The 27,109-nt window shown below is 44.1% G+C and overlaps 1 protein-coding gene across 3 annotated transcripts in view; it reads left to right on the top strand.

Moving 5' to 3' along the window:
• LPP (LIM domain containing preferred translocation partner in lipoma) overlaps positions 1–27,109 on the top strand; it is a 330,469-nt gene that overhangs the window by 168,547 nt on the left and 134,813 nt on the right. For all 3 annotated transcript variants that reach the window (XM_086754441.1, XM_086754442.1, XM_086754443.1), the window contains one exon: positions 7,122–7,244. In XM_086754441.1, the coding sequence (XP_086610567.1) occupies positions 7,122–7,244 (123 nt within the window). The remainder of the gene's footprint in view (positions 1–7,121; positions 7,245–27,109) is intronic.

Genomic DNA, 27,109 nt, shown 5'->3' with positions numbered 1-27,109 from the left:
GGGATAGCAAATACAGAGAATGAAATGTCCATTAAGGAGCAGGGTTGATGAGTTGGATTAGTGTCTTCCTCTGGTGGCCAGAAGGAGCTTGGATGTGTCTCTGAGTTGCAGCACCTCGCTCTCACCCCTCTACCTGCTTTCCCATGCCAGGGCTGCTACCCAGTTGATGATAAGCGCCTTGGGACAGGGATGTTGCCTGACTATTGTATGTGAGCAGTGCCTGTCACAAGGATCTCTAGGGAAATATAAATCTTTATTGTCGTACAGATTCATAACTGCAACAAAGTCTTTGCTCTCTTTCATATGTGTGTCCTAGGAGACAGAGTGCAATTGGCTGTGATTTCTGTTGTCTCAGCTACAAGGAGCGAAGAAGTTGGTTTCCAGGTGTTGGTGCAAGCCCTGGCATATGGTCAGTTATTATCCCATAGAGACTGATGTGTACCCACTGGCAGAAGCGACTCCTGGCTGGTGTCAGCTGGCAGATAGAAAGCACAAGTGGAGGCTTCATCTAAATATCTATAGAGAGCCAAATCAGATCAGCAGTGGTCAGTAGCTAGTGTCTAGAGAAAAATGTAAAAGAGGAAGCATAGAATTTTTTTTTTATTTATTAAGTGTCTCAGTGGAGTTTTCTTCCACATGTTTCTCCAGATGCTTTTGAAATCTGTGTAAACTCATAGCAACCACAGCATCTTGCAGTAGAAGTAGCTCTACAGCTTGGGAGCATCTTGTGTGATGAAACACCTATCCTCTTTCCTTTGTTTTGAGATCGATGCCTTCTAGTTTCATGCTTTATTCTTCTGTTACCTGCTTTCTCTGTTTGCTTTTTAAAAATGTTTATTATTTGTCCTTTTTATAAGCATCCTACACCACAGTGAGTTTATAAATTAATTGTTAAGGTTTTGCAAGATGTCTCCTAGCAATGCTTACCAAATAACTTTTCTTCATCTGCTGGTTAATTTGCCCCAGCTGTAAGCTCGTGCAGTTCTTTGCAACACCTTGCTTCTTCAGAGAGAAGATGGGTTAATCCTCAGGATACTCAGTGCCATTTACATTTTACATGGGTGGAGAAACTGAATCTGGGACTGTGGCTACCCTGGACCCATGCTGTAGGTCTAGAACTGAGCTGAGCCTGGACCTCGGGAGCACAGCCCACTTTACCCTGCTGTGACCCCTGTAGGCACAGCTGCTGGTGTGAACTTGGGCAAGGCAAGATGTTTTGCACATTTATTGGCCCTTTTTGGGGCAGTAAGGTAGGCTAGTGTTCAGTGGATGATTGCCCCCCATCATATTTAAGTCCCATTCCATGTAGGTCCACCTCCTTCCTTACGGGGAGATCTTCAGGAGTGGCCGGAGTTGTAGAAATGTTGCTCGGTTAAATGACAGCAGCATCCAAGAGACACTGAACAACGCCTTTGAACAGCCCACTTCAACAAATTTTTGAAGTGTTTTCCTTTAGGCCGGCTAATATCCAGCAACACAAACCAGGTAAAACTATTCTGTGCCTGGGAAAAAAAAAGAGCAAGCAGGGGAAAAAATAAATCAAAACCTACCTTCCCTTTGGCTTTTATCCTTGATGTCATCAAAAGACTAAAAAGGATATTTCAGGCCTGGCTTCAGCCTGATGGAACAGCAGGGAAGTTCTTTTCTATTAGATCCCTGATACAATCACGTCTGGTGAAATCACTGCGGTTGCATCTGCTGAAATCTTCTATCATTTCAGATTTGTTTCAAAAGACTCAATCCTTCCATTTCTAAAGGGCACGACTACTTTTTCAGCCCCTCCTTGGTGCCTGGAATGGCAATTAGGCATCAGTCAAGCATCTTGAATCCTCCTCGCCCCAAATGCTGCAGTCAGCTCTTGTCTCCATGTGCATGCTTGGTGGGGCAGCCTGTTGGGACTGTTTTAATTTACGTTAGGGAATTTGAAAGAAGACGTGTGCATTTGTCTTTAGGCTCAGGGGAGAACAGACACAGCAGCTCATCTTCAGGGTGCCTCATTTTCCCGATTGATGCCATTGAGGATGTGTCTTTTTGGGCTTTAGATGGCTTTTGTGACCTTGGAAAGAAGACTGGGAAATTCTACAGTGAGAGAGATGGGGTAACAAGGGCGTGTGTATGGAAAGGATCTTGCCTCTGACAATGGTCTTTTTGGAGAAAGTGCAAAGAAGGGGGGAAAAAAAGGAAGAACTAAACACAAACCACAGCCTGAAGTATGTCAAGACTGAATCACATCTTCCTGGTTAACATTTCTCACAGTCTCTTCTTGTATGTATAGTGGATGCCATCAAAATCAAACATCTTTCCCTCTTCTCCCCCGCCTGCCCCCAGCTAAAATAGGAATCCTTCTTTCTCTGTCTGCGGCTCTGTCTAAGCCCAGTGCCCGAGGCGATGGAGTGGGAAGAGATGCCAAGTCCTTGCGTGGAGAGCTGTTTTATTTGCTCTGCCTACCACCTCAGTGCCTACCCGAGGCTTTCACCAGCCTGCAGGGCGTGGCAGGCAGCTGCTGTGGGTGCAAGCTGGTGGAAGCAGGCAGCGGTCACTGAATTTAAAAGCTCTACCACCTCATCTGTGGCTCAGTCACAGTTTCTGGAGGAAAAGACAATAAAGTCTTTCAGGGCAAAAGTCCTTATTTACCACCTACCTGCTCACAACCCTTGATTTGCCTAAATTCCTCACTTCCTCACTCACCTTGTTGTTTTTGTCCTTCCTTTCCGTGGCTACTGTTGCTGTAAAGGGCTTTTCTGCTCCGTCCTTTTCACGATTCTTGAATGTGTAAATGCAAACAGTGCTGACCTGTCACAGCCCAGAGAGAGCTCTCCGAGCACCTCAGGCTCCCAGTAAAACCAATGTACCAGGAGCAGAAGGCACTGGTGGCCCCCAGCCTGTTTGTTTCAAGTCATTAACTATGACCTTTCTTCATATCCATGATGTTCATCTCCATTCTTCCCCTTGTGAGTTATGAGGTTATCAGTGACTTGTGATAGCACAATGTGCAGAGCAATCTGATGCTGTGAGGAAGGTTGTGTGTGTAGCTGTAGCTCTGCTGTCTTGGACGTGTCTGTACATAAATAACAGCATTGCATTGCCCCGTAACAACAGGTCGCGTTCCTGGGGCGCAGCTCAGAGAATGAGCTGGCCACAACACTCATGAAACACACTTAGGAAAACCTTCTTTAGAGTTGGGCAAGGCTTTGATGGATGAGGAGAGGGTAGATCTTGATGCTGGAAAATTGCACTGCAGTGGGCAAAGTTCCTGATGCTCTGAAAGTGTTCAGGAGCTTGGCTGTTGCCTCACAGACTAAGATTGTGGACTTACTTCTGACCTGCTGTCCACACTACTGCAAATCCACCCTCCATCTTTCTGTGACACAGCAACACCATCGGGCATCAGCGTGATTTCCCGTGGAGGCTTAGAGGCCTGCCTGGCAGCCTGCATGGCATCTCTTGTCCCAGGGGCTAATGACTGTCCCAAGCTGCAGCACTGCATGGCAGCAAACAGGGCACGGAGAGAGAGGAAAACAGAGAATAAAAGAGAGGCAGCTGGGTCTGGGTAGGGAAAGGAATTTGGAGCAGGAGCTAGGAAGGACATCTGGGATCCAGATTCTTCTCTTTGAGCCCATTGCAAGGAGCTGGCTTGGGCAAACGAGAAACGTTCTTGTTTCTCTGCTGTAACCTGCAAAATGTGATAAGAGTAGGTGATCTAGGTTGTAGGAAAAGGTGTCATCTAGGGAAATCATTGTGCTTTTCAGGTCTTCTAGCTCAGTGAATAGTCTTATGGTCATTTTAGCATGGTGAGGCAGATTTTGAGACATTGCGTTGCTGTCTGCAATGGATGTTCTGTAATGAATGGCCTTTGGGGTGGCACTGGGGGGACCTGTGGCGCTGACTGGTGTTGGATGGTAGGATTAGCAAAATTAAAGCCAGTTTTCATCAGAACAGGGTGGATTGATGGGGCTCAGGAGTGGATTACCATCACAGCTGCTCTGAGCTGCACACCAGGAATTCAGGGACAGACAAACAAGCCAAGCAGTGAAAAAACTGCTGTTTTTCTCTCTTTTTGCCTCGCAGCAGGGACTGAGCCAGGGGATAGGAGTGTAGGCGTTGCAGGAGTTCACGTGAGTGGATAGTCTCTGGCATGAGTAATTTGTTGGACTGGATTAGCTTATGTTTGCTTTTTGTCGAGCTCACGTTGGCTGGGCCAAAGATAGCATCCTTTTTCTTTTTAAACCCATTTTTCCATATTCTACTGGCTGAAAGGCAGGGTGCACAAGCGACATGTCTGCAACAATGCCATAAATCCAGACAGAAATAGAATTAGCAGTTCTTTCTGGTTCCGGTGTTTGTATCTGCGAGGTCGTGAGCTTAGCCCGTTTGGGTTCCTCGGAGCAGAGCCGTGTCTGTGCGAACCTGTTGTGCCTTGGGACCTGGCGCTTGGGTTTTGTTCCAGAGCAATATCATAAAACTTTTATAGCAACGTCACGATGAAGAGCATGAGAAGAGAAATAACTTAACCCTCTCTTGCTAAAGTTAGTGCTGCAAATTCTTCTGTTTCCACGTGCAGCAAATCCCTTGGTTGAATTTGGAGTGCTGTGGGGAGAAAAATGCAAGATTTGTAGAGATGGGGAAGAGAGAGCAAGCGGAAACCTATCTTTGTGGGGATTACTATTTCTTAAATGTACTTAAAGTCCAGTCCTGTCCCAAAAGGCCCTTACCCACATCGGTAGCATTATTCGTTGGCACTGTCATACTGCATTGTGCTCCAGCATCTGTAAAATTGGGCTCTTAATCTATGTTGATTATGCTTTAATTGAATAAATAAATCTTTTACAGAGCCCGGAATCAATAGAGATGTTTCTATGCTATTTTATTTTTCTAGGTTTCCTGAGGACATTTAACTTTTACAACCTTACGACTTGTTCTGCAGCGTTTGCTAGTCAGCTATTGCGTAATTGTTCTGGGGAACGAGAACCTGGGAATAATATGGCCCAGAAATGCTAAGAAGCAGAAATTAAATCGGCTGATCTTCTCATCTGCCACCATCCCTCCTCTCCATGGTCAGGGTATCAAACAGGCTGTGCGTGGGCTCCAGTTTTATTCCTGGGTCTACCATTGACTTTTGTCACCCCAAATGTTGGGGCCTTGGGTGCCCTTTGCGTCTGTCCCCCCTTTCCAGGCTGGCTTTTGGCAGCTTAGCTTAAAAATTTTCTAGAGTGGAACAATCACAGTTTTTATGTCTGGGAAGCCTGTGGCTGCCTTGTAGTTATTATAGGCCAACAACTGGAGGATGGAGGAAAAACCAAACAAGAGCCATGAAGTGCACTAATAGTGGAAAGGAAATTGGACTTTTGTAGACTTAAAAATCCAGGTGCCTACAGCTAGCAAGGAGTAACGATCTGAGGTAATTCCTGTGAAAATTATTTCTTTCTTTTGAACAATAGTTTGAATGGAAAAAAAACTTTTGACTGGCTCTATAATAAAAATAGAGAAGAAGTGAGTTTGTACGTAGTTTCTGACCTGACACTCAGCCTTTAAATGATGTGTTCTTGCATAAAGCACATTGGAGCTTCCATTTTCTTGCTAATTCAAGCCAAATTTATTGTAATCCAATAAGACTTAATAATCATTAGGAACTAATGAATGCCTTAGCACGTATGAGCTTGGCAGATCAGAGCCTGCCTGCTTTGCATAGTCTGTTTCTCTTTGACCAGCTTGCCATTTATGTGTCAGATTGATGACTGGGGAGTTCTGTAAAACAGGTAATGATTGAATGCTCCTGAAATTAAATTTAAATAAAAACTATCTGGAACAGCCAGTGAGCCGAAGGAAAAGGCAAATTTTTGGCTTGGAAAATTGAAGTAACTTGGTGAGAGTGAAGGCTAACAGAGCTGGATTGTCTGTGAGGAGGTGCTGGTATGGTCTGAAGAGGCTTTACAGCTAAAATTAGGTGAGTTGTTGGGTAATTCTTTAGTTTTTATTGTAGTAGTCAACCTGTGAGTGAGCTGTTCTACACTGAGCTCTGCAGTTGCATGTACGTGGAGAGACTCAGTCTGTGGAATTTGCAGGTAAGTCTGACATAGAAGGACAGAAGAAAAATATTGACTGACTCAGGTTGAGAAAAGACATCAGTGTGCAATATTTCACTTGACTCAAGAACTTCGGTTTCTGCACGTGCCCTGAATGTAGGCTGGCTCAGTGGGGCTAGCTCCTGGTACGTACCTCACACCTGATAGGGATCCTCAGCTGTTTTCTTGAATCTCATTCCTGACAGAGCTGTCTAATTTCCAAAGCACTGAAAACATTGTGGAGGGAGGTGTTTCCTAGCTTGTATCTGCCTTTGTGCATTGCTAGGAGGTACCGCTGGTACAGAGGTCCTTCTCAGAGGTTTTGGACTAGGTTGTTTTTTCAAAAATAAAGCATATGAATGAGTCCTCTTTTAAAATGCTTATTCTAGCAAGGATTGCAGTGCAGCTCTTGAACAGTGGCTTAGGGATCACATACTCTCCTGCAGTGCCGAGACCTGGGTTTTACTTTTGGAGGTGGGTGGTTGTGGTGAAAATTCATGTCTCCTACCTTCCAAGTGTGCATCCCTGCCAGCGTGGGTACAAGTGAGGTACCATGAATTGATTTAAAATAATAATAGATGCAGGTGACCGGTCACTGGCCACTGTAGCTTGCGGCTCTGCTCTGTTTATGCTTTGCCTGGGATGGGCACATGGCAGAAGAGATGCTCTCAGAATTCAGGTGCTCCAAGCCTGTCCCCAGCTCTGGCTGCCCAGCCAGGCATCCTTCTAAAATACAGCTTCTCCATCTGAAGGACTGGGGATTGTCCTTCCTCTTCAACTCAACAGCAGATTGCACACTGAGTTGTGTAATCTTCCAAGTCAATTTAGCACAATGGGACCATTGTGGGAAATGCATGAAGAAAAGCCCCAAAGCAGCCTACATCCTTCTGAGATGGAGGCTTGCTGCTGGTTCGGAGAGAACGCTATAGCGTTTCACCATGTTTGTCCCTGCAACCTGAGAATTATTGCTGGGCATGGTAGCAGCAATATGAGGACAGTAAGAAACCATGTGTCAAGCCAAGTGGTTTGAATAACTGGAACTCTTCTTTCTTCTTTAAGGTCAATCCTGGTGGCAAGACGCTTGAGGAGAGGCGGTCCAGTTTAGATGCAGAAATCGACTCTCTGACCAGCATCCTGGCTGACCTAGAGAGCAGCTCTCCTTACAAACCTCGGACTCAACAGGTTAGTGGCACTTTGTGTAAACAGAGAGCGGGAAAGCAGCCAGCATTGACTGCTGGAGTCAATTTGCTAACCGCTTGGTATTTGTTGTGAGCAGGCATGCCAGTTCCTCCTGATAGCATCCAGATGTGGCTGTCAGTGAGGAGAAGGGCGCAGCCACTCTGAAGGGGGCATCGGCTCAAAAGCTGCCATACCTCTGAGTGAAGGGCCTCTGATCCCGATTGTTAGATTGCCACGGAGATTGTTAGGAAAATACTTGCAAAAATGGCATTTCATTTGCTTCAACTTTCCACCAACAATAGCTTGTGAATTAAAACCTGCCTAGTACCCAAGTACTTTTATGCTTTTATTTTCTTGTTGTTTTACTGTTTTGTTAACTTTTATCTGTCATGCTGCCAGAAGGGTCCAGCATCTCGAGTTGTTTTCTTTTGTTTTTGTCGTCTAATCACTGACGATGAAGTGCCTTGGATCGTAACTCAGCTGTCAGGGTGGCTGTAGCCCAGCAAGGCAGACTGGAATTCGCACTTACTCTGCTGTGTCTAGACAAGGACTGCAGGGGTGACAGCAGCTCCGCTAGTTTTTGTCACTCATCTAGGTAGTGCTTGAGTGGAGCTATTTAAGTTCTGGTAAGATGTCATCTATTTATCAGGGGAAGTGGTGACACCCCAGTGGCACTTTAAAAAGGGTACTTCTTGAGATCTCTAAAATCATCCCAGATGTGTTTGTGCCCAGTTGTGCAGGGCCTTCGCTTCCTGCTCTCATGACTGGCCTCATTTCTTATACATATATGGGCCTGCAGGCGTATAGGCAACTGTATATGCTGTGTTTGTCTTACCAATGTCAGCCACGAACAAACTGCCAAAAGTCAAAAGAACCAAAGGGCAAGTTGAGTGATGTGGTGCACGCCTGTTATTCATGTAGGTCATCTTTTTAGTTTGAGGCTTTTTTGGTTCTTTTCACTGTTGCATTTCTTTTTAGTAATTGAGAATCGATACCTTTGGAGCAGAACTAAAGCAATAATCAGAGTTTGTTTAGATTTTCTTCTGTTAAAGTGTGTGAACTCAGCAACAGCAGGTTAAATCAGATTTGTGCACTTTCGAAAGCATCCCATCTGCATGTGGAGGCTCCTGCGCAGTGACCTGTGTGGTGTCCATCCCTTCTGTGGGACCTCCCAATAAACTCTTCTCTCATTCTAGCAGCATGTACACAGTTATTGCATAACCTTACAGACTTACCCTGGAAAAACAGTCTGATTTGGGTCAGTCAAAAAGAGCAACAACATAAACCAGATACAATTTGGTCCTTTTCCCAGTGGGTTTTTGTTGTTGCAGTAAATGAGATGAGTTTTAACAGTGATAGTGCTCAGGTACTGTGTCAAATAACCCATGTTCATTTTTGCATTGGCCAAACACATATGAATGCACACTGTTACTGGGAAATGCTTTATAGTGTTGAAATGCTGTGAGAGGTAACTGAAAGAGGTTTGTACTCACCATTTTCCTTGGCAATGCCTGCAGTCAGCTCCAGCATCTTCGTAGAGACATGGAACTTCCACTTTGAGCATTTGCAGTTTGCTGACAGTGCTGCTAACTGCCTTCTGATACCTCTTCCTTTGGGATCTGTTGTTCTGTGAATGGGTTCACTTTTTTTTGTAACTGTACCACTTAAAAAAAATAAAAATAAAAAATCGTAGCATTCAAATGCAAAGTTCTGCAGGCGTATTTGAGTTTCTGGAGGACTGGAAGGCATAGCCCAAGGTCTGGACTTGATCTGACTTTTTAACTTCCAAGATGACTGCTCGGTGCACATGCTCATTCCTGTGGCTTCTTGCCTCCAGTTCAGGTGGAGGCTCTGAAGAGTTGTCTCCCGTACCGAGGAGCGATGGGATGCTGCTGCTCACTGGTGCGTTACAATAACTCTGTGATCCAGTGGGCAGAAGCAGCTGAATTTCATCTCTGGGACCAAGTCCCAACTTTCTTTGTTCAGTTTATCAGACTTTTCAGGATGTATTGGTTAAGGTAATGATGTCCCATGAAAAGTACAGCTACAACAGCTTCTAACTATAGCTGTTAGAGAAAGAAAATGCCACAGCTGAATGTATCATCTGCTGTAATTAAAGAGTACTCAAACAAGTCCTTGAAAGGTAGAGCTAGAACGTAAAGCTTTGATATTTCCCTTTGTTTGATCTGTACTAAGTATTCAAACTGGTGAGTCATTTGATGGTCTTATAGTAGGATAATAGATTAGGCTGCATATTGTGAGGTACTTACTTAGAACATTAGCACGTTTATTGGATTACACCTTAGCTGACCTTCCCAAATTTATCAGGATAATGGCTGCAGATAGGAAAATAGAGTTACAACTTGTTTTCAGATAAGAGGTTTCCAGTTGTGCTTATGTGGTTAAAGCATTGTAATAATTTTATAGGTATACCTTGCCCTTGGGGATACTCCTATTCTGGAATAAAAGAAATTTTATTATTGTGTTTCTTTTCTATTTTATCTTCAATATAGTTTTAAAGCAACATAAATGAAACTGTAACGTAGCCCCTTTCTCACTGGAGTAGGAATGGTAGCAGGATAATGACAAGCAGTTTATTTAACATGCCCCGCTCATTGGCGTAAATTCACAACTCAATCCTTGATACAAGTTCAGGATTGCAATGCACCTGGAGATGCCTCTGAAGCAGAGGGATTTGTACCCTCACAGTAGGTTTGGAAATGCCATAATACTTCTCAGAACGGGTGGGCCAAAGTCAACCTCAGACAATTCCCCTTGGCCAGCAGACTTGCTGCTGAGGATATGACTCAACACAGATCCTTTACGGAGCAGAAAAGATCTTTCCTCCCCATGGCAGCAGGTTTGGTGGGAAGAGGTCCTTCTGTGAGTCTGATACTCCAGTGTGAGTCAACTCTGATGTTGCTGAACCTCAAAGTGAAAGATTCTCTCAGGCTTCATTTCTGGCTAGTTATTGTCTGTGTCTCAAAGCATTTGTTGAGAGAGTCTTCTGCAGCACAGGTTTTCTAGACATTGATAGGTTACTTCATATCGGCCATCAGCAGTGTGGGTGAGAAGCAACTTTCGATCGCCATCACCTCAGCCCTGGGCTGAGCCCATGACTTGCAAGTGAAAGTCTCTCTGACTGAGTCATGGAAGCAGTCAAAAGCTATTAAAATGCTAGGGCTTTTTCTTCCAAAATTGCACATATCGAAAAGAGCAGAAAATTACAAGACTAAATCATCATCTTTAGCTGCAGCACAGCAGTGTCTAAGGATGCTTTCCATCATGTGAGCTGTAGGAGAGACTGTAAGAATTCAGCTGGAGCTTGAATTTTAGAAAGGACTAAACATCACCTGATCTTGAGAGGTTTCTGTGTGACTGTCACCAGCATCACTAGTTCCAGCCTTCTGGTGCAGTGAATGGAAATGGAGAAGGAGAGAAACATGATTTCAAAATCACCATGACTGCAATGGCATGCTAATAAATGAACTTGTCTTAGGTATTGTTTGAAGAACGGCAGATACATTATGAAAAAAAAAAAACAACTAATTAATATTTTCCTCCTGTTTGGTAGAGTTTAGAAATGCTGGTGTGATGAGTAAAGTACAGAGCTCCTCTTGTGTAGCTGCAATGTGTTTTCTGTTTACATATCACACCTTCTAAGTTGCAGTAGCCCGTTGGAAAGTTCAGAGGCAGAGAATCCACTCTTGCCTTTCATTAGGAAAAGGAGATTGTATAGACAAGGCATTTACGTGCGTAACTTCCATGGATAGGAGCAGGGGCTATTTCGAAATTGTGTGAACCTCAAGTAGAGGGCCTGGAGAATACTGTGGTCATCTGGCTCCTCTATTAAAGGGTATTTCCCCCAATTTTTACCTTAAGCAAAAAAAAATAAACATGCCAAATTTCAGCCCATAAAATAAATGTTTGCATTTTTTTTTTTTTTATAAACAAGAAAACTTTGTGACTTTGGAGAGAGGGCTTCCAGCAGAGGCTGTGAAAATGAAATACTGGAAATAGCAGCATATGAAAGCTCAGGATTTTTTGTCCCTGCTGTGAATTATGTATTGAATGCTGATTGCTTTGTCTGAAATTGGACACCTACCTTCTGAAACTCTCAAGTTTTATCCCAAATTTCCAACAGATTGTCTATTTGGCAAAATAGGACTTTGTGGGAGGTGTACCAGGTAATAAGATGTACCTGGTTCAAAGGTAATGAGCCTTTTTTTAAAAGCAAATACTGGGTGGCCAGAATTTATGGAGTATTTAAATAGCAAAAAAAACATGCTTTGATGGTCAAGATCAAATCTACTTGTGTACAGTTCTCAGAGGCAGCTTGATCCAGAGAGGGCTGGGCTGGCTCTCTGGAGACTTATTGCATTCCCAGCTACCACCACTGTGCTAACTGACCTTGAATGTAGGATTTGTACTCTTGTTTCCTCTCAAAGTATCTTCTGTCATTGTAGCTTGACAAGCTCTTCAATGTGATTTGCCTCTTATTACCCATGTGCATGGCATCTTGCAAAACGAAACCTTGGTCTGGGTTGAAGGCCTTTAGGTGATGTGGTTGTACAGATAATGAAAAAGAGAAAGGAATTATTGTTTTAATCTAACAGATGAGGAAAATGAAGGCTGAGTTAGGCGAGGTGTCTAAGGGTTCATGCCTATGTTCCTGCTTCTGTATTGTTGCCCTCAGTACTAGACATCTGCCACTATCCAACACTGTCAGCCTCAGTGAGTAATATTTTCAAGGAAGAGAAGCTCATTCTCAATGTGAGCTGCAGAACAATAAAAAAGTAAAGAAAATTAAAAAAATCAGTGCTACATTTTCATTAAATTCCAAACATACTGGGAAATAATGTATTCTAATGACTGGAATTTAAAAGAGATTTAAGTGTTTGACAGTATTGATTGTTATTCCATCACTTCTTTTGACAATCAGTTGGGGATAACAAAAGCAGCGAAAAGGCAATGGACATATTTTCTTGTAGAGTGATGGGACAGGATTGAATAGTTTCAGCTGTAGGATGGCAAACCACAAAACAAGGCAAAATATTGAGTGCTGAAGACTCCTAGGAGTGCTCTTCGTGTGCATTTCTAATTTTAGTGGCCCACTTAGAGCTGTACCAGGCATGCACGGCTAAGCGTTTGGGTGTTTTATCTTTGTTTACGCGGAGCTGTATCTCCAGCCATGAACAAAGCCTCCTACTCAGCAAAGAGCAACGCATTCCCCTAGCATCTAAAAAAAAAAGCCCTATGATTGCTCTTGGTTTGGGCTGTGGGATTGATATATGGGCTCTGTGAAAAACAGATCACTGAATCTGTATTCAAAACAGTCCGTGCAAATTTGCTGGTGCAGGCTCAGAGTCTGATTTCCTTGTTCTCGTTGTTTGTCTGAGCCTAGCTTGTTAGGTTGATGTGCACCGAAAGGGTTTTGCAAGCACAGTCTGTGGAGTGTTTGCTAGCATCCCAGTTGTTGTCAGGAATGTTTTTCTTTCTTTTAAGAAATAAAATTTAGGGGTAAAAGCAGATTAAGATTAATGTGGCGGGTTGATAATTAGTTCCCCTCTCCTGTAGCGTTTATATGACACAGAGTTTGTGGTTCCTGACTTACGGGGCTCAGTGGGATTCAGCTGTTTCAGGTGTTCAGAATGCTGCTCAGTCTTTTTCAATGGGATTTGGGTTGAAATAAATGGCTGAGCTTCTGCTGTCTTCAGATATGATATCTGGGGTAAATAATAGTGCGCAGGCCTCCTTCTGCTGGTTTGAGCACATCTAGTCTGTGGACATCTCCGGAGCTGTGCCACAGAGGTTTCTGAGTCAGCAGCACAGCATGGTACCTGGGAAGTGCTTTCCTAGTGGCAAGGGGCTCTCTGTATTTGGGCACTTGAGGTCAGTGCAGTTTGGTTTTTGTGGGCTTTTTAATCTCTTTGTTTGTGGGACAGAAAAGCTCATTGAGAATAAGCCCATCTGCTGAAACTGAGAATCATAGAATGGTTAGAGTTGGAAGGGACCTTCAAAGGTCATCTAGTCCACCCCCCCTGCAAGGAGCAGGGACATCTCCAACCAGATCAGGTTGCTCAGAGCCTCATCCAGCCTGGCCTTGAACGTTTCCAGGGATGGGGCTTCCACCACCTCTCTGGGCAACCTGTTCCAGTGTTCCAGAAGCATCCCCTGTCTATCCTGAAGTGCTGATGACCATTTAGTAGGTCCGTCCAGCTTCTCCAGAGATACATGTGCTACACAAAGCTTTTCATGAAGGCTATGGGTTGCTACCATTTCCCCACTGACTTGGATGGCTTGTGTGGACATAGAGGGATGACAGTCCCTCATTGAGCTGATGAGCTCCATTGCCTGTAGCAGTACTGGAGGGCTTGTCCATGCTCACTGCAGAACTGCTGGTGAGAGCTGTTCTCAGTGGGCTGTGACACTTTTGCCATAGTCACAGACATCAGGAATTGCACAGACTGTTTTAAAGATGGGATCATCTCTGAGAGCTGCGCTCCTGCTTCTGACTGCAGCACACTGGCTTTGTGCTGTTTGGAAAATCCAAGTGGATTACTTAAAGTAGAAAAGGAAGTGTCCCATCTGGAGCAATTTCAGTGGGTTCTTCCCAGCACTCGAGAAGCAAAGCCTCTATGTCCAGGAAACTCCTCTCCTCCTGCAGTTCCCTTCTCCAAAGGCAGAGGGACATTCCCACCCTTTGTGGGTGGTGTTTGAGATGGTCCCAAGGCTGAAGCTTTCTAGGAGCACCGCCCTGGACATTCTGGCTGCGAGCAGCACATCTGTCACGCTGTCCCTGACACACCTGCGGGCAGAGGAGCTTGCACAGGACAGGGATGTTCAGCCACGTACGTGTGAGTTGGGAGGCAGAGCCAACAGATGATTTTGTGTATGCTTGGGTTTGGCCTTTCTCTACAAGAAAGGGAAACCTTCCTGCACTCATCAGCTCCAGCTAGCATGTGCAGCAAACTGACACTGCTCTGATTAGCAGATGCTCGAATCAATTGCATCTGCTAGTACTTATTAAACCTTAATCCTTTTGATAAGAGCACGTCCGTGAAGATTTTTAAAGAAAGTTTTCTGAGATCCCAGATTAACAGCTCGTCACAGATGAACAGGATAAGAGTGACCTTTGCAGGGTATTATTTCTCCCTCTTGTACTGTCATCAGAGTGAAAATAAAGCAGCACTACTCCTGCTGTTTCTTGTTTCTGATGTACCATTAAGTTCACAGAAATCTCAGTAAGGTTTACTTTTTCCCTTCCCCTTTCTTTTTTTTGCATCCATTTGGATTTTCTACCTACATGCTTGGCTACAGTTTTAGGTGACGACTAGTGTTGGATATATTGGATTTTAAAATCTGTGCAGGCATCTCAAATTTGTGTGTGGATAAAGATAAACATTTACTTTGGGAACGGTGATAAAAAGCAAATAGTACCTCATAATTTGGTCTTTTTTTATTCTGCATTTGTGATTATTTTGTTGTGAGTGGTTGAGAGCAGGGCTCTTGTTCTCTTGTTCAAGGTCTTCTACCTATTGTTATGTTTTGTTTTCGATCTTTTTCCCCACAAAGGGATCAAGCTGCTGTATACCATCATCTCAGGAAGCCTGTCATCATTTCCCCCTCCTCGATTTTTGGCACTCGCCGTGGTTTGGCGCTTATCTCGAAGGGACCCGACACACTTCTTATGCTGTCTGTGTGTCCAGCCGGCAAAATGCAGCCACCTCTGGGGAAGAGACCTGTGTTCTGTTGGGATGCAGACTCTGCTTGCATACCTGCATGGGTTGATGCGTCCGAGTGCTTCACTGGTATTAAATTTACCACCACGACAGCAGTCCTGTGAAATACAGAAGTATGCTTGCTACTTCATGGGCGAGGGAGGAACCGAGGCACTGGGAGATCAGATGGCTTGGTTTTGTACATGGGTCACCAGAAGAGCTGAGGCCAGTCCATGGACACTTCGCCACCACGTCACAGATTTATCCTCCTCTCGTAACACATGCAAATGGATGGGGAGTGAGTAGGTGGGATCGTTCCCTGTCAAGAGGCTTTGGAGGGATCTTGAGGTGTGGGGAAGTGCATCTGCTTCCATCCTGGAGTGTGTGAACCAGGCAGGGGCAATAAAAAAACCTTACATTTCTTCTGTGGGAGGGTGTTGCTTGATACTTAGCAGTTTTGTAATCTGCCGGCAATAGAATTCTTGATGCACTGTCTTGCAAGCAAACTCTGAAACATTCAAACTCCCAGGTCTAGAAAGTTGTGATATCCTGGACCTGTATCATCACTCTCTGATCTCACCAGTGCTTTAGGAGTGGGAAGTTGTTCTCCCCAAATGCATGTGACTGGAAGGAAGTGTATGAAGTGAACTAAGTGAACTTAGTCCTATGCACAAGGCAGTGATGTCCCCACGTGTGTGGCAATCTCTCTCCTGCACAACACCTGCCAAGGGAATAGCTGGTGCATTTTGAAATGGAAGTGCAGTTGATTAATTCTTCCCCCCCAGCACCCATCGGTGTCTGGCAGTTGGCTACTCCCCACATACCATGTGAATCCAGTCGCCGTCTTTAAGTGGGTCTAAGAGCAGGGTATGTGTATGCAAAACTCTGTGGCTGGGGAGGAGGGACCCAGACCCGTCTCTCTCGGGGAGCTGCAGTGGGGTGCTGGCTGTCCTCTCTCTGGCCCCTGGACTGGCCCGTCCATACACGTGCACAGCGAGCTCCGAGCCTGCTGCGTGTCTTGCAGGCAGCCTGAACTTTTGCTTTTCCAGACTGCGCTTTAAGCAGGATCTGTGATCTGAAACACGGATTGTTTGGCTGAGAGACACAGATAAATGCCAAGGCTAATAGTAGGGGAGAAGGGAAGCAGGAGGAGCTGTCAGGAGAGGTAACAGAGGACAATAGGAAGGGTCAGAGTCTGCTCAAGATGTAAGACACAAGTCCATAGGAAATTAGGCTTCCTTTGCTCTGCTCTTTGTGGTTTCTATTCCTTTTGTGTTGACTGTTTCTCTTCTGCACACACTAGGAACCAGCTGCATTTCCCTCCCTGTTAGGGAAAGGGAAATAGTTCAGAGCCAAGGGAACAGCAAAGCCACTTAGAGAAACACCTGCATGGCAATACATCACCTGGGACTTTGCTCCCACTGTGGCCTGCGCTGGACGTCCTCCCCGGGCCATTTCCACCGAAGTAGGAACAATGGCTTTGTGGTTTGTGCATTACACTCGCAGCAAGGAGAACGCTGCCTTGATATGCCTTCAGACTGCCTCAAATCTATCCAGGGGCCATCGAAGGGCAGGTGTGAATGCTGCTGATGTGAGTTGCTGTTGGGTTGTGCTCTTTAAAAGAGGAGGGCAACTAACTTTTGCAGTTGCATTTTCTAAATACATTTGAAAGGTGAAGGCTAAAACATGCTAGGAAGCCCTAGCATTTAAAGTATGGCCTTCAGAAGTTTGTCTTGGTTACTTATTGGTCCTTGTTTGCACAAGTGCTTGCAGCTTTTAATACATTTACCCTTGTAATACCCTGAGGAAGAAGTTTGATTCTTTTGTTCTGCAAATGGGGAGCTGAGGCACAGGGGGACCATGCAGCTCATTGTAAAACAGGGCTTTGGACACATATTGGTAACATTCTGGCATGGTTTTGTCATTAGCTGGTCTGTCCTGTCTTTTGTGGTCTGTTCTTATGAGGGTCTGTCCTACCAGGGAGAGAGGACCCCTCCCTGTGGCCCTTGCTGGACAGTCCCGAGGCAGAGCAGATCTCTTTATAGCCTCATTTCACATAGGACTGCCTGGAAGGATCTACAGCCCTAAGGAAAAGTAAGAGCTGGCTATGCAGTTTCTATGTTAGACCCTGCTACCAATGCATAAATAAACATGATACATTTATAGCCTGAACATATCTCAGGATTGTTGCAAGATGTTCCTAGTTCAGAACCGTTAACCATTAAAGTAAGAGGCAGATGCATCTGCGGATGGTTTAAGGGGCTGTGTCTACATTTTCTCTTATTGATTGCCTTTTGCCTTCCTGTCTGGAACCTTTTGAGAGATGACTGCAGTGCTGAGATGCATTGTATCTTTCTGTATATTAAAGCTGCCTAGACTAAAAAAACCCCAGCCCACACCCAGCCTGTATCTGAAAGCTATGAATTGATAGATCCTTGCTACAGCTCTTCAAATAACTGTAAATTACTCCAGACTGTTAGAGTTTCATTGTAAGGAGGTTCCTTCCTTGACTCAGACTTCTTTGCATCACAGTAAAATGCAATTAGGTGACGTACATATTGTGGCTTGGAAGCACTTACAATTTTCTCAGCCTTATGTTGTCAACTTTTGCTCAATAGCAGGCTTGTGGACTGTGTCGCTGTGCCTGTGTTAGCATATATTATCACCATATGGTTTTTCAATAGTGAATAGGAAACTTCTGTGAGTATGTAAAAGAGGATGAAACAGAAAAAAATATTACAGCAAGATAAACCTAACACGCTGCTCCCCAGCTGAAAGTGAGTGCTCTAACTAACTGCTGTTTCTTTGGGAAATCAGTAATGTGTTGGTCCAATGAGTATTACTTTCTTCTCCCACAGATCTAAAAACCACAAAAAAAAAAACAAACAAAAAAAAACCACACCAAAAAAACCCAAAAAACAAAAAACCAAAAAATGGACCTGGCTAGAAAAATGAGATTTTGGTGCAGTTGTTATAAATATTTCTGCCAATGTTTGCAGTCTGAGAGTGATTCCTCTCTTCCCAAGCAAAATATTTGAAGTTTTAAACAATTAATTCTTTGCTTGGAAAGACGTAGTTTCATGTGTGTAAGTACAGCGAGAGCAAGGGCAGGTTGCACGGTTTTATGGCGTTATACAGGTGAAGACAGATAGGACTCTTGCAATCATCTCATCTGGTTGTTAACATAACCCAGGTCAGAGAATTTGCTGTCTTGTTGTAAGTAGCACTGTTATTTATCTTGTTGTTGATGAGAAACTGGGTATGTTACCCCCTTTGGAATGATTTGTTACGAAGTCAATGAGAGCCTGTTGCTGTCCCAAGAAGCTCAGAGCCATGAAGGATCGCAGTCTTGCATACCAGCAATCCCTCCAGTTGTCTTGGGGGCTCAGGCAATTTTGATTCCCTCTTCCAGAACTGTTAATTTGTGATCCAAGGAGAATTCAAGAAAGATGGGAGGCACAGTTCTGTTTCCATCCGGCGGAAAGCCAGGATGCACGTGCAGTTTCAAGCTGTGATTATCTACAGAGGAAGAGAAGGTGGCGCGTTTGATTACTGTGCTCGTTTGCAGAAAGACCAGCTGTGCATGACATGAGATATCTGTGCAGTTAAGACCATTCTGCAGTCTTAAAAAGTGATGGATAAGCCACTGTTGTTCATCTGGGGTTTTTTGAGCACCCTTTAGTTCAGCAGGGAGATAGTGCAGATACTGTACTGAACTCTATTTAGTCTTTTTCTGGAAACATTTTGACTGGAGTCCGCATCAGTGGCTAGTGTCCAAAGTGCAAGGCAGGGGACCTGGCTGTGGAACAGGGTGGTCACAAAGGTCACAGTGTTTTGTGAGGCCTCAGTGACAGAGAGCTGCTCCCCACTTTGCACGAAAAGCCATGGAGACACCGTGCAGAGGATGCAATCCTTGGAGTGCTTCTTTAGGGTAAATGTAGATCACTGTTAGCTTTTGGAGGTATCTTGAAGAGTCAGCACCCCAAAGCAGGGCTTTAAAACACTGTAAATCGTCAGACTTTTTAGCTTTTTAGCTTTTTGGCAAGGCTTGCCTTTGAGAAGACTTGGCTTTGATACTGTTGAGTAATGTGGTCATTTCTAACTAATGGCAATAAAACTTTAGAGAACACCTGCTGTTTCTGTATTGAACATATGTGTGCGTGCTCATGTGAAACCACAAATGCATGCAGGTCTAGAGGATACAATTTATATTTGGCGTCTTTCCTACAAGCTGTGTTTTAGAACACCTGAAAGTCTTCCTGTAAATAAAATAATTTCAGAATTGAGCTCATTAATGAAGAGAAGGAGATGAGGTAAGGCACAAAGGCAAAGGAGGAAAAAGGTGGGGTTCTTTTGTTTTGTGGGTTTTTAAAGGCAGAACAACCATTTGATGAATTCAGTAATTTGCTGAGTGTACTCAGTGATTTCTCAGGAGGACATATGGACAATCTCAGGAGATTGTCTGCGTGATAGGAACTGCATGGAGTAAAAAATGCAATGATGAGCTGATTGCTTAGAAAGTATAAATGGAGGGAACATCTGAGGATCACTGGCTCTTTCACTTGTGAGCCAGTGCTGGATTATCCCCTGTAATCAGTGCTTTCCCCAGCCCAGTTTCAAATAAATTAAATGTAAATATCTCATTGCTTTCTTTGGGTGATGATTCCAGACTGAAACATATACAGCTGCTAAGAGCTATTTGCCTTCAGTATTTCCTTGCTTAATTTAATCTCCTTCTCCTGAGTGACACTTCGTGTATGTGTCCATGCATGTGTGCTCCTACCATGTGGATGCATTCACTTCCCATACCCCGTCTATACATACAAAGTACAAGGAGATTGAAATTCCCCAGTACAAAGCTGTAATAAAAGGACTGACAGACTGGGTCTGTAATATGCCTGACCTGACAATTAAGCAAACTTATTACCGTGTCAGCCTGCCAGATGGATCATCTACTCATGATGTGACGTGTGTTGCTTCTGAATGTATTCGAGCACAGTTTCCTATTTTATGTTTGTTGAACTCAGAAAGGGAGAGGGAAGAGACAGTTTTATTTGAACTAAACCCACTCATTTAAAGTGTGTTTAATGATAGCAATATATGATAGATAAAATAAAATCCTAGGCCCTGGTCCATGTTTATTTTAATTTCAAGCAATGAGGAGAGATGGAGGAGATAAAATTATGGGCTAAAAATGTCTCTTGTTGTAAAACAGCAGTTTGAGCCCTGAAGGGGCTTTCCTTGCTGCACTGTGTAAGACTCTCAGATATGTCTGTCAGAGCTTTACCAGGGAGGAATTTGGGGCTTTGGCCCTGAGAAAGATCAGGTGGGACTGTTTGACATCAGCTTTTCTGTTTGTTTCCTCTAAGCTTACTAAAGATAGTAAGGCTATACTGAAAGAGAGAGGAGGAAAGAAATACTTGTCTAAAGCATCTATGGCTAACCTGGACTTTCTTTTAACCTAGTCCCACTTTGAACATGAGAAGGAGGTCAGTTTTTCTCAGACTTGTGTTGTAGATGTGTCACTGAGATTCCCAGACCTCTCACCTGCTGTTGTGTAACCTTGGCTGAGCCATGTTGTGTCTCTGGGCTGCACTTCTCCTTCTGTTTAATAGGGATAACTGCATTTACTTGCTTGTCTGCTCGGTGTTAGGTGTTTGGGTGAGTGTTCAGTGCCTGGTGCAGTGAGGATGCATAGGTAACATAGTGCTATTTGTGATCTGTAGTATCTCTGGGGCTTTCTTCTCTCCACTCTCTCCACTCTTCTGTGACTGCAGCATGGGTGGATTGGGATAAACTGTCTCTCTCCAAGGCTTGTGTTGAGCACAACCTAGCAAATCCGTGCAGCTGCTTCACTTTGCCAGCTTAGCCACCCAGAACAGTGAACACCAAAGCAGGTGTCTGGTTGTCTTTGAAATACTTACCAAGGTGCTGTTCTCCATTGTCAACCTGTTCTCAGCACGAACATCTTAAGAGCTCCCTGTACATCCAAACCAAGTCTTTGAATCTGCTAATATACCTCTGAGGAGCTGTAAGCTCATGGTTCAAGGAAAGGTGAAGGAGGTCCTTTTGCTCTGCAAAGATACCTGAACTGGCTTCCCAAGCGGGATGTTGTGCCCAACAGCTGGTAATTGTTCCTGCAGTCAAGTGTGGTATGGTATAAGGGAGGCAGTAAAGCTGAGGACTGCCTTCTCCCTTGGAGATGCGTTGTGTGTGGACGTACCAGTGCATCCAGCACCAGCTCCGTCACATGCTTGGCCTTCCATCAGTTGCACTTCTCACGTGTGGAAGAGGCTGCAGTTTCACTCTGTTGGAATAGAATCCCCTGGGGAATTTTTAATATCTTATTTACCTGCCAAGTTTTCTTGAGCATCTTAAATGCTGGCTGTCATTAAGACCCAGCTTCAACTCTGGCTCGGCTCATTTGAAGGAAGTGTTGGTATCCTGCTACCTGGACTCAGATAAATGCTTTTGTGACATCGTAGGACCTCGTAGTCTGCAACTGAGCTTGGAGGGAAGTCACATCTTGAGTGCACTCAATCAAGTACGTTTTGTCCCAACTCCTATCATTATAGTGTTAGTCTAGTGCTATTTTTTTTAAAAGACAGAAGTAGCACAAGTCTGGTTTCTAGAAAAAAAAACAAACCTGCCTGGATCAAAGGTAGGAATTTAAGCCTTAGCTTTTCAGTACCTTTCTGTCATCAGCGTATATAGGCCTGAAATTAGGAACCTAAGATTGTCCGTCGTGCGTCAGATGAATGGTCACTCCAGCTCAGTGTCCTTCCCAGCAAATAACAAAGGAAGAAGACAAGAGCAGTGCAAATTCAGAGCAATAGTGCCCCAGAATATTTCACTTTATCTAAGAATTTACTGTTCACAGAGGTTGTTTTGATAAAAATGATGTCTTCCGTAATACTCAGTCAGGGATATTCCTCCATTAGATCATCCAGTTGCTTTACGTACTCATGTAAATCTCTGGAATTTAAAGTATCTCATGGCAAAGAAGTCCTATGGAGGTGGGGCAGACCCATCTTCTTCTTTATGTTCTCCATTTGCCTCCCACTAGTGTGATTTCATGTTGCTTCCTTCTAGTACTGGAAGAGACAGAACAGTCATTCCTTCTGTTTGTACCACTCAGAGTTTTAGTTGTCTGTTTTCAAGGCTGAAGGTTCCTGATATACTTAGTTGTTTCAGAGAAATTTGAAAAATTTAAGTGCGGTATACATTTGCTTCTGATCAGGTATTGCTGTCTGACTGCAAACTGATGAGTTTGAATGCCAAAACAATGGAAGTGGCTCTTGGATCCATGTTATTTGCTATTGAGTTACTCTGAAACAATGAATTAACCATGGGTTTTGTTTGTAAGAGGTGAAGCCTGTGATTTGGCTATGGGATTTTCTTTTCAGAGTAACTTTCCTAGTGCCCTGGTTTTTTTTGGGTTTTGTTTTTTTTTGTTTGTTTGTTTGTTTTGTTTTGTTTTTCAGTCATTGCAGGATTAAACCATTTGACTAGATTTTTACCTCTTTGACAAAGTTTTTGCATCATAATTTCTGAAGATAGTTTCCATGGGCACTTTGATGCTCGCAAATGCAAAATGACAGAAGAGAGAGAAGATGACTGATGTGTGATGATGCAGCCATGGTACTTTGGGACCAAACAGGATCTGCTATTTTCCCTTTCCTCCCAGATCTCTGGCATGTACCCTGTATTTTCGGTAAGATTTTGAACTGTTCTAGCATTAAGTTTCTGATCTGTAAAGCAGAGATGGTAATAATCACATATCTCACCTGGCTGGATGACTTCAGAAAGGATTTTCAGATCTTCAGCTGAAAATTCTTCTACAAGCACAAAATATTATGGTTTTGCCAGCTTATGTGAAAAATTGTCTCTTACAGTGAAAAATCAGCAACATCAAATACTTCTATTTTCTATAAGTGAATTCAGCATCAGACTCACCCAAATGTGTTAGCTAATGTTTTGCATTATAGAGTGTGTGCTATTCATTTGCGTTCAAGTTCTATGCAGCGAAGAAAATGTTGAGTGTACTTTAGTGATTTATACCATGATTTGATCAGCGTGTCAGCGGTCTGGCGGATCTTAACTTTCAGAAACATCTGAGAGTTCAGTACATTAGAGATGAATAAGATATGTACACGAACATGTGTGCTTTTATGGCTAAAGCTAAATTAAAACTTGAGCCCTTTTGGGCTGAAATAACTAGCACTTCTCCAGCTCTTTTTCTGTCTTTCAGAACTCCTCTGCACAACCAGTACGAATCTAATGTGCTCTGTATTATTTTGCTGCTTTTACGTGGGGACCTGTAGAGACAGTGAAAGCTCTGGTAGAAAGTATTGTAAAGTGAGGGAGGGAGCCCAACAAAGCTAATTATACAGACACTCCCACTCTATTACCCTTTAGAGAAATTGAGCCTAACATTCCACTCTTAAGCTCATTAAACTATTCTTTTTGGGTGCAAGGATCTCATTGAGGGAATGAAATAGCTACACTCTGTAATCAGAATGGGAATTGGAGCAGATCATTATATTTACTCATTTGATTAGCCATAAAATAGCTACTGAAGTCCCCATTTTAAATCTGCTAGCAATTGTGCAGCAGGGCAAACTGGTGTTTTAATTAGAAAAGAAAAGAGTTTGGTGTATTTTTTATATATAAGCACATGCACACTGTGATCCTGTTTATGTAAATAACCTCTTCCCTGTGGGTGTTCTCTCCTCCTAATTGTTCAGGGTCTGTCTGCTTCCAGCTGCAAAGAAATGAGGAATGAAAGGTTCTGCACATCTACTTTGGAAAGCGCAATGCCTGGGATTTAAAATCCAGCCAAGAGGTTTAGATGAGCCATTAGGGTAAAACTGCTGTGGGAGGGATAGGTAACCCCAGAAAAAGAGGGCATGGAGAAATGGTAGGCGCTTGATTACTGGTGGGGCTTTAGGTCAGGTTGTGCGAACATCTGTCAGGAACAGTTTAGGCAGGGTCAGCCCTACTTGAAGGGACCGGACCGGGCTGAACAACCTCCTGGGGTCCCTTTTGGCCTCTTTTATCCCATTTTGCGGGGAAGCTAATGGAAAGACTTGCTTAAGAAAAGTGTGGCTATACTGCATGGTCAGAGGGTTGCCTTTGACCAGTTCCCGTACCCTGAGGGAGCTGAAGTCTCAGGTGCACACAGTAAGGGTCAGGGCACGCTCTCCCCTGCCGCATCTGAGATCTGCAGGTCCCTGGCTGCCTTGCAGTCACTGACCGCCTTTGTGCACGGCGAACAGCTGAGGATGCCCTGCTTTCTCTCGAAGAATAAATTCAGTCCCCTGCCACTGATCTGTCCATAAAGGCTTGGAAATGAGCCATTACCAAAGGTTTCATATTCTGGCTTCTGTTGCAAGGCGAGGGACTTGCATAGCAGAGCAGATGTTCCAAAGAGGGCGAGCTCTGTAGCCACGGGTTTCCCTGTTCAAGATCGTCACTGTGTTAATGTTTCTTAAGTGGTTAATATGCCTTTAGGAAGCTAAACAGCTGCAACAATATTTCAGCTTTTTATTTATTTATTTGGTTTTGAGACAACCTGAAACAGTGAAATAAACCTGGTTACAGAGAGCAGACTTGTTTTTTAACGACATTGGACTATATGTGGAATGGTGACAGCTGGCAAGTGTGGGTTGTGCTGCTCTACCTTTGTGGTTCACTGAAAAAGTCATGGTAATAATGAAATAACAAAATCATTCCTGTGATGTTGCCTGTGGATGACAAGGCCTTTGGGCAGCAGGCAGGGGCACAGTAGCATGTTAGCATTACAGTTGTAAGGGCTCAAATAAGTACTTGGCCTAGTGACTCTCTTTTCGTGACAAATTCTCCAGTATTTAACTGGCAGCCAGGATTAGGACCCACTTGCAAATGGCTACAAATCCTACTGTGTTGGGAAGTCATCTCCAGAGAGGCTCAGAGCAATCCCTCACAGATGAACTGTGGGGACCTAAAAGAAGCCACCTCAGGGGAAGAAATGCCAGCGCTGGCTGTTCTGCATCTGCCGAGGAAGATGTTGGTACCTGGGGCTGTTACTCTGGCATCATTCCACAGCACTAAAGCAAGACACTGGGCAGGCAAAAAAAAAAAAAAAAACAAAAACAAAAAAGAGCCATTAGTAGGCCCAGCGTACCATTAGGTATAACTTCATGGCTGAGAGAAAAAGTACCTAACTATAAAGAGGTTAGAAGTATACTGTAAATTTTAATGAGCACCTAATTCTCTTTTTAATGTGGCTGGGACACCTGCAGCTGGATGGGGCTGTTCTGTGTCACCCTGCATCACTGTCAGCACCTTAGGGCCAATCTGGCTGGCAGGAGGAGCAAGGTCTAAGGGGAAAAAGGGAGGCTGCATGGTTCAGTTTTTGCTTGACTGTGGCAGCAAAGATGTGTAAGGGCTTTCTCTGAAGTGCTTCACACCTCTAGCTCCATTGAAATTAATGGAACACTTGACATCAATGCCAATTCTCCTTTTCTTTCCATCCGCCAGTCTTTGCTCAGATCCTTTCTGTACCACGAGGATGGAGAGATTCCCAGTACAGTCTCACAGGCACAGTGTATGCAGAATAACTGGGCCGAGCGACCATCCTGGAGGAGCATTCATTATGTTACATCCCCCTCTTTGACACGTGCGTTTCCCAAGTGAGCAGCTGCTTTGCACCCGGGGAAGCAGGGTTTGTGTTTAGAACACGTCTGCAAATTGCGATTGTTGGACGGGATCAAGCTGTCACTGTGTCACTTAAATGTTACAATCTCTCAAGCTGTCACAATGACTTTTAAATTGAAGCAAAGGTGATGGCTTCCTCTTCACGTCAACAGTCGCGCCATTTCCAGAGCTGTGTGTTCTGGCACTCTGCCCTCTGCCTTTTGGTTTGCGGATTTTTATCCCCCCACCTCCTTTCCTGGGGTTATTCCCGGCTCACCAGCCTGGCTGCCGTGAGGGAATGGTTATGGAGTGGTTATATCAGGACACACAACTTGACGCTTTCAGCCAGTCAGGTGTTTCCAGCCAAGAGTGCGTTTTTTCATAGTAATTTGGTGTCATTTGCATAGGATTCTCTGCCTTCCAGGGAAAAGTGTACTCCTGTAATCTGATCTAAAAGGGCTCCTAAAGGAACTATTTAACTGTTTCTCTAGAAGTATGTAATAAATTTCCCGGGAGGACTGGTGCTCTTCTGTGTGGTGGTGGAGTGAGAAAGTATTTAGTGAGATTTCCCAAGAGATGAGCCTGGATGCGTCTGTTCTATAGACAAACCTACTGTTATTGCTCATTGCAGGGACATGCAGCAGTGCACAAAAGCAGTTTTAGATTGCCTGATTTCTGCCACTTCAGAAAGGGCTTCCTCTTCTGGAAGAGGTGATCTCACTAATGCTTGTTTGGGGTCCAAACACTTGGGTACCTCTGCTCAGTGAAGAAGTGCTGGGTACATTTCTGTACATGTCCAGCTGTAAATGTTGGGAAGTCTCTGTGGATTTTTCTCCAAAGCCTGCATGAGCTGCATTTTGGCATTTACAAAGCAACAAGATTGATGCATGTGTTTATGTGACAGGCAATGGAGAGTTCATTGTACTCCTGGTGAATCAATCAGAAGTTATTGGTCTCATGGTAATCGCTTAAGATCCTGCCTGGACTGGAGCAATATCCACCAGGAGCCTAATGAGCCTGAGGTTAGGGTACGCACTCCTGCTCCGGTTTGGTGTTTTCAGATGAAGCGTTGATAGGTGAGGAGGTGCTGACTTGTGATAAGGACAGGTGAAATACCTGACCTGCTCTGCCAACTGTGCACTTAGATGCTGGTATTTGAGCTCATAGTTGCTGAGATTTTGGGTAGGAGGAAAAGAAAATAAAATCTTGAAAGCTTTGGGAAATTTGGTCTTTGGCGTCTGAGTAGGAAAATGTGTGGCATTCAGCATCCACAGGGAGCTTTGTACTCAATCAGACAAAGAGCTAGAGGAGCTGAAGAGTATGATCTTCTGTCCATTTTAAGGCAGAGATATCACTGTTTTTTAGCCCGTCGAGGCTACTGCTTTGCAGGGATATTTTTTCCCAGGCTAAACTGGAAGGTGAGCAGGCTGCTGGCTTTGTGGAGCTGTCTGAATGCAGGAAAGCCCAGAG

Source organism: Chlamydotis macqueenii, chromosome 9 (assembly GCF_036417535.1).
Source record: "Chlamydotis macqueenii isolate bChlMac1 chromosome 9, bChlMac1.mat, whole genome shotgun sequence".
Lineage (NCBI taxonomy): Eukaryota > Metazoa > Chordata > Aves > Otidiformes > Otididae > Chlamydotis > Chlamydotis macqueenii.
Note: the sequence above shows the minus strand (reverse complement) of the source record. Positions and strands in the feature narration are given on the sequence as shown.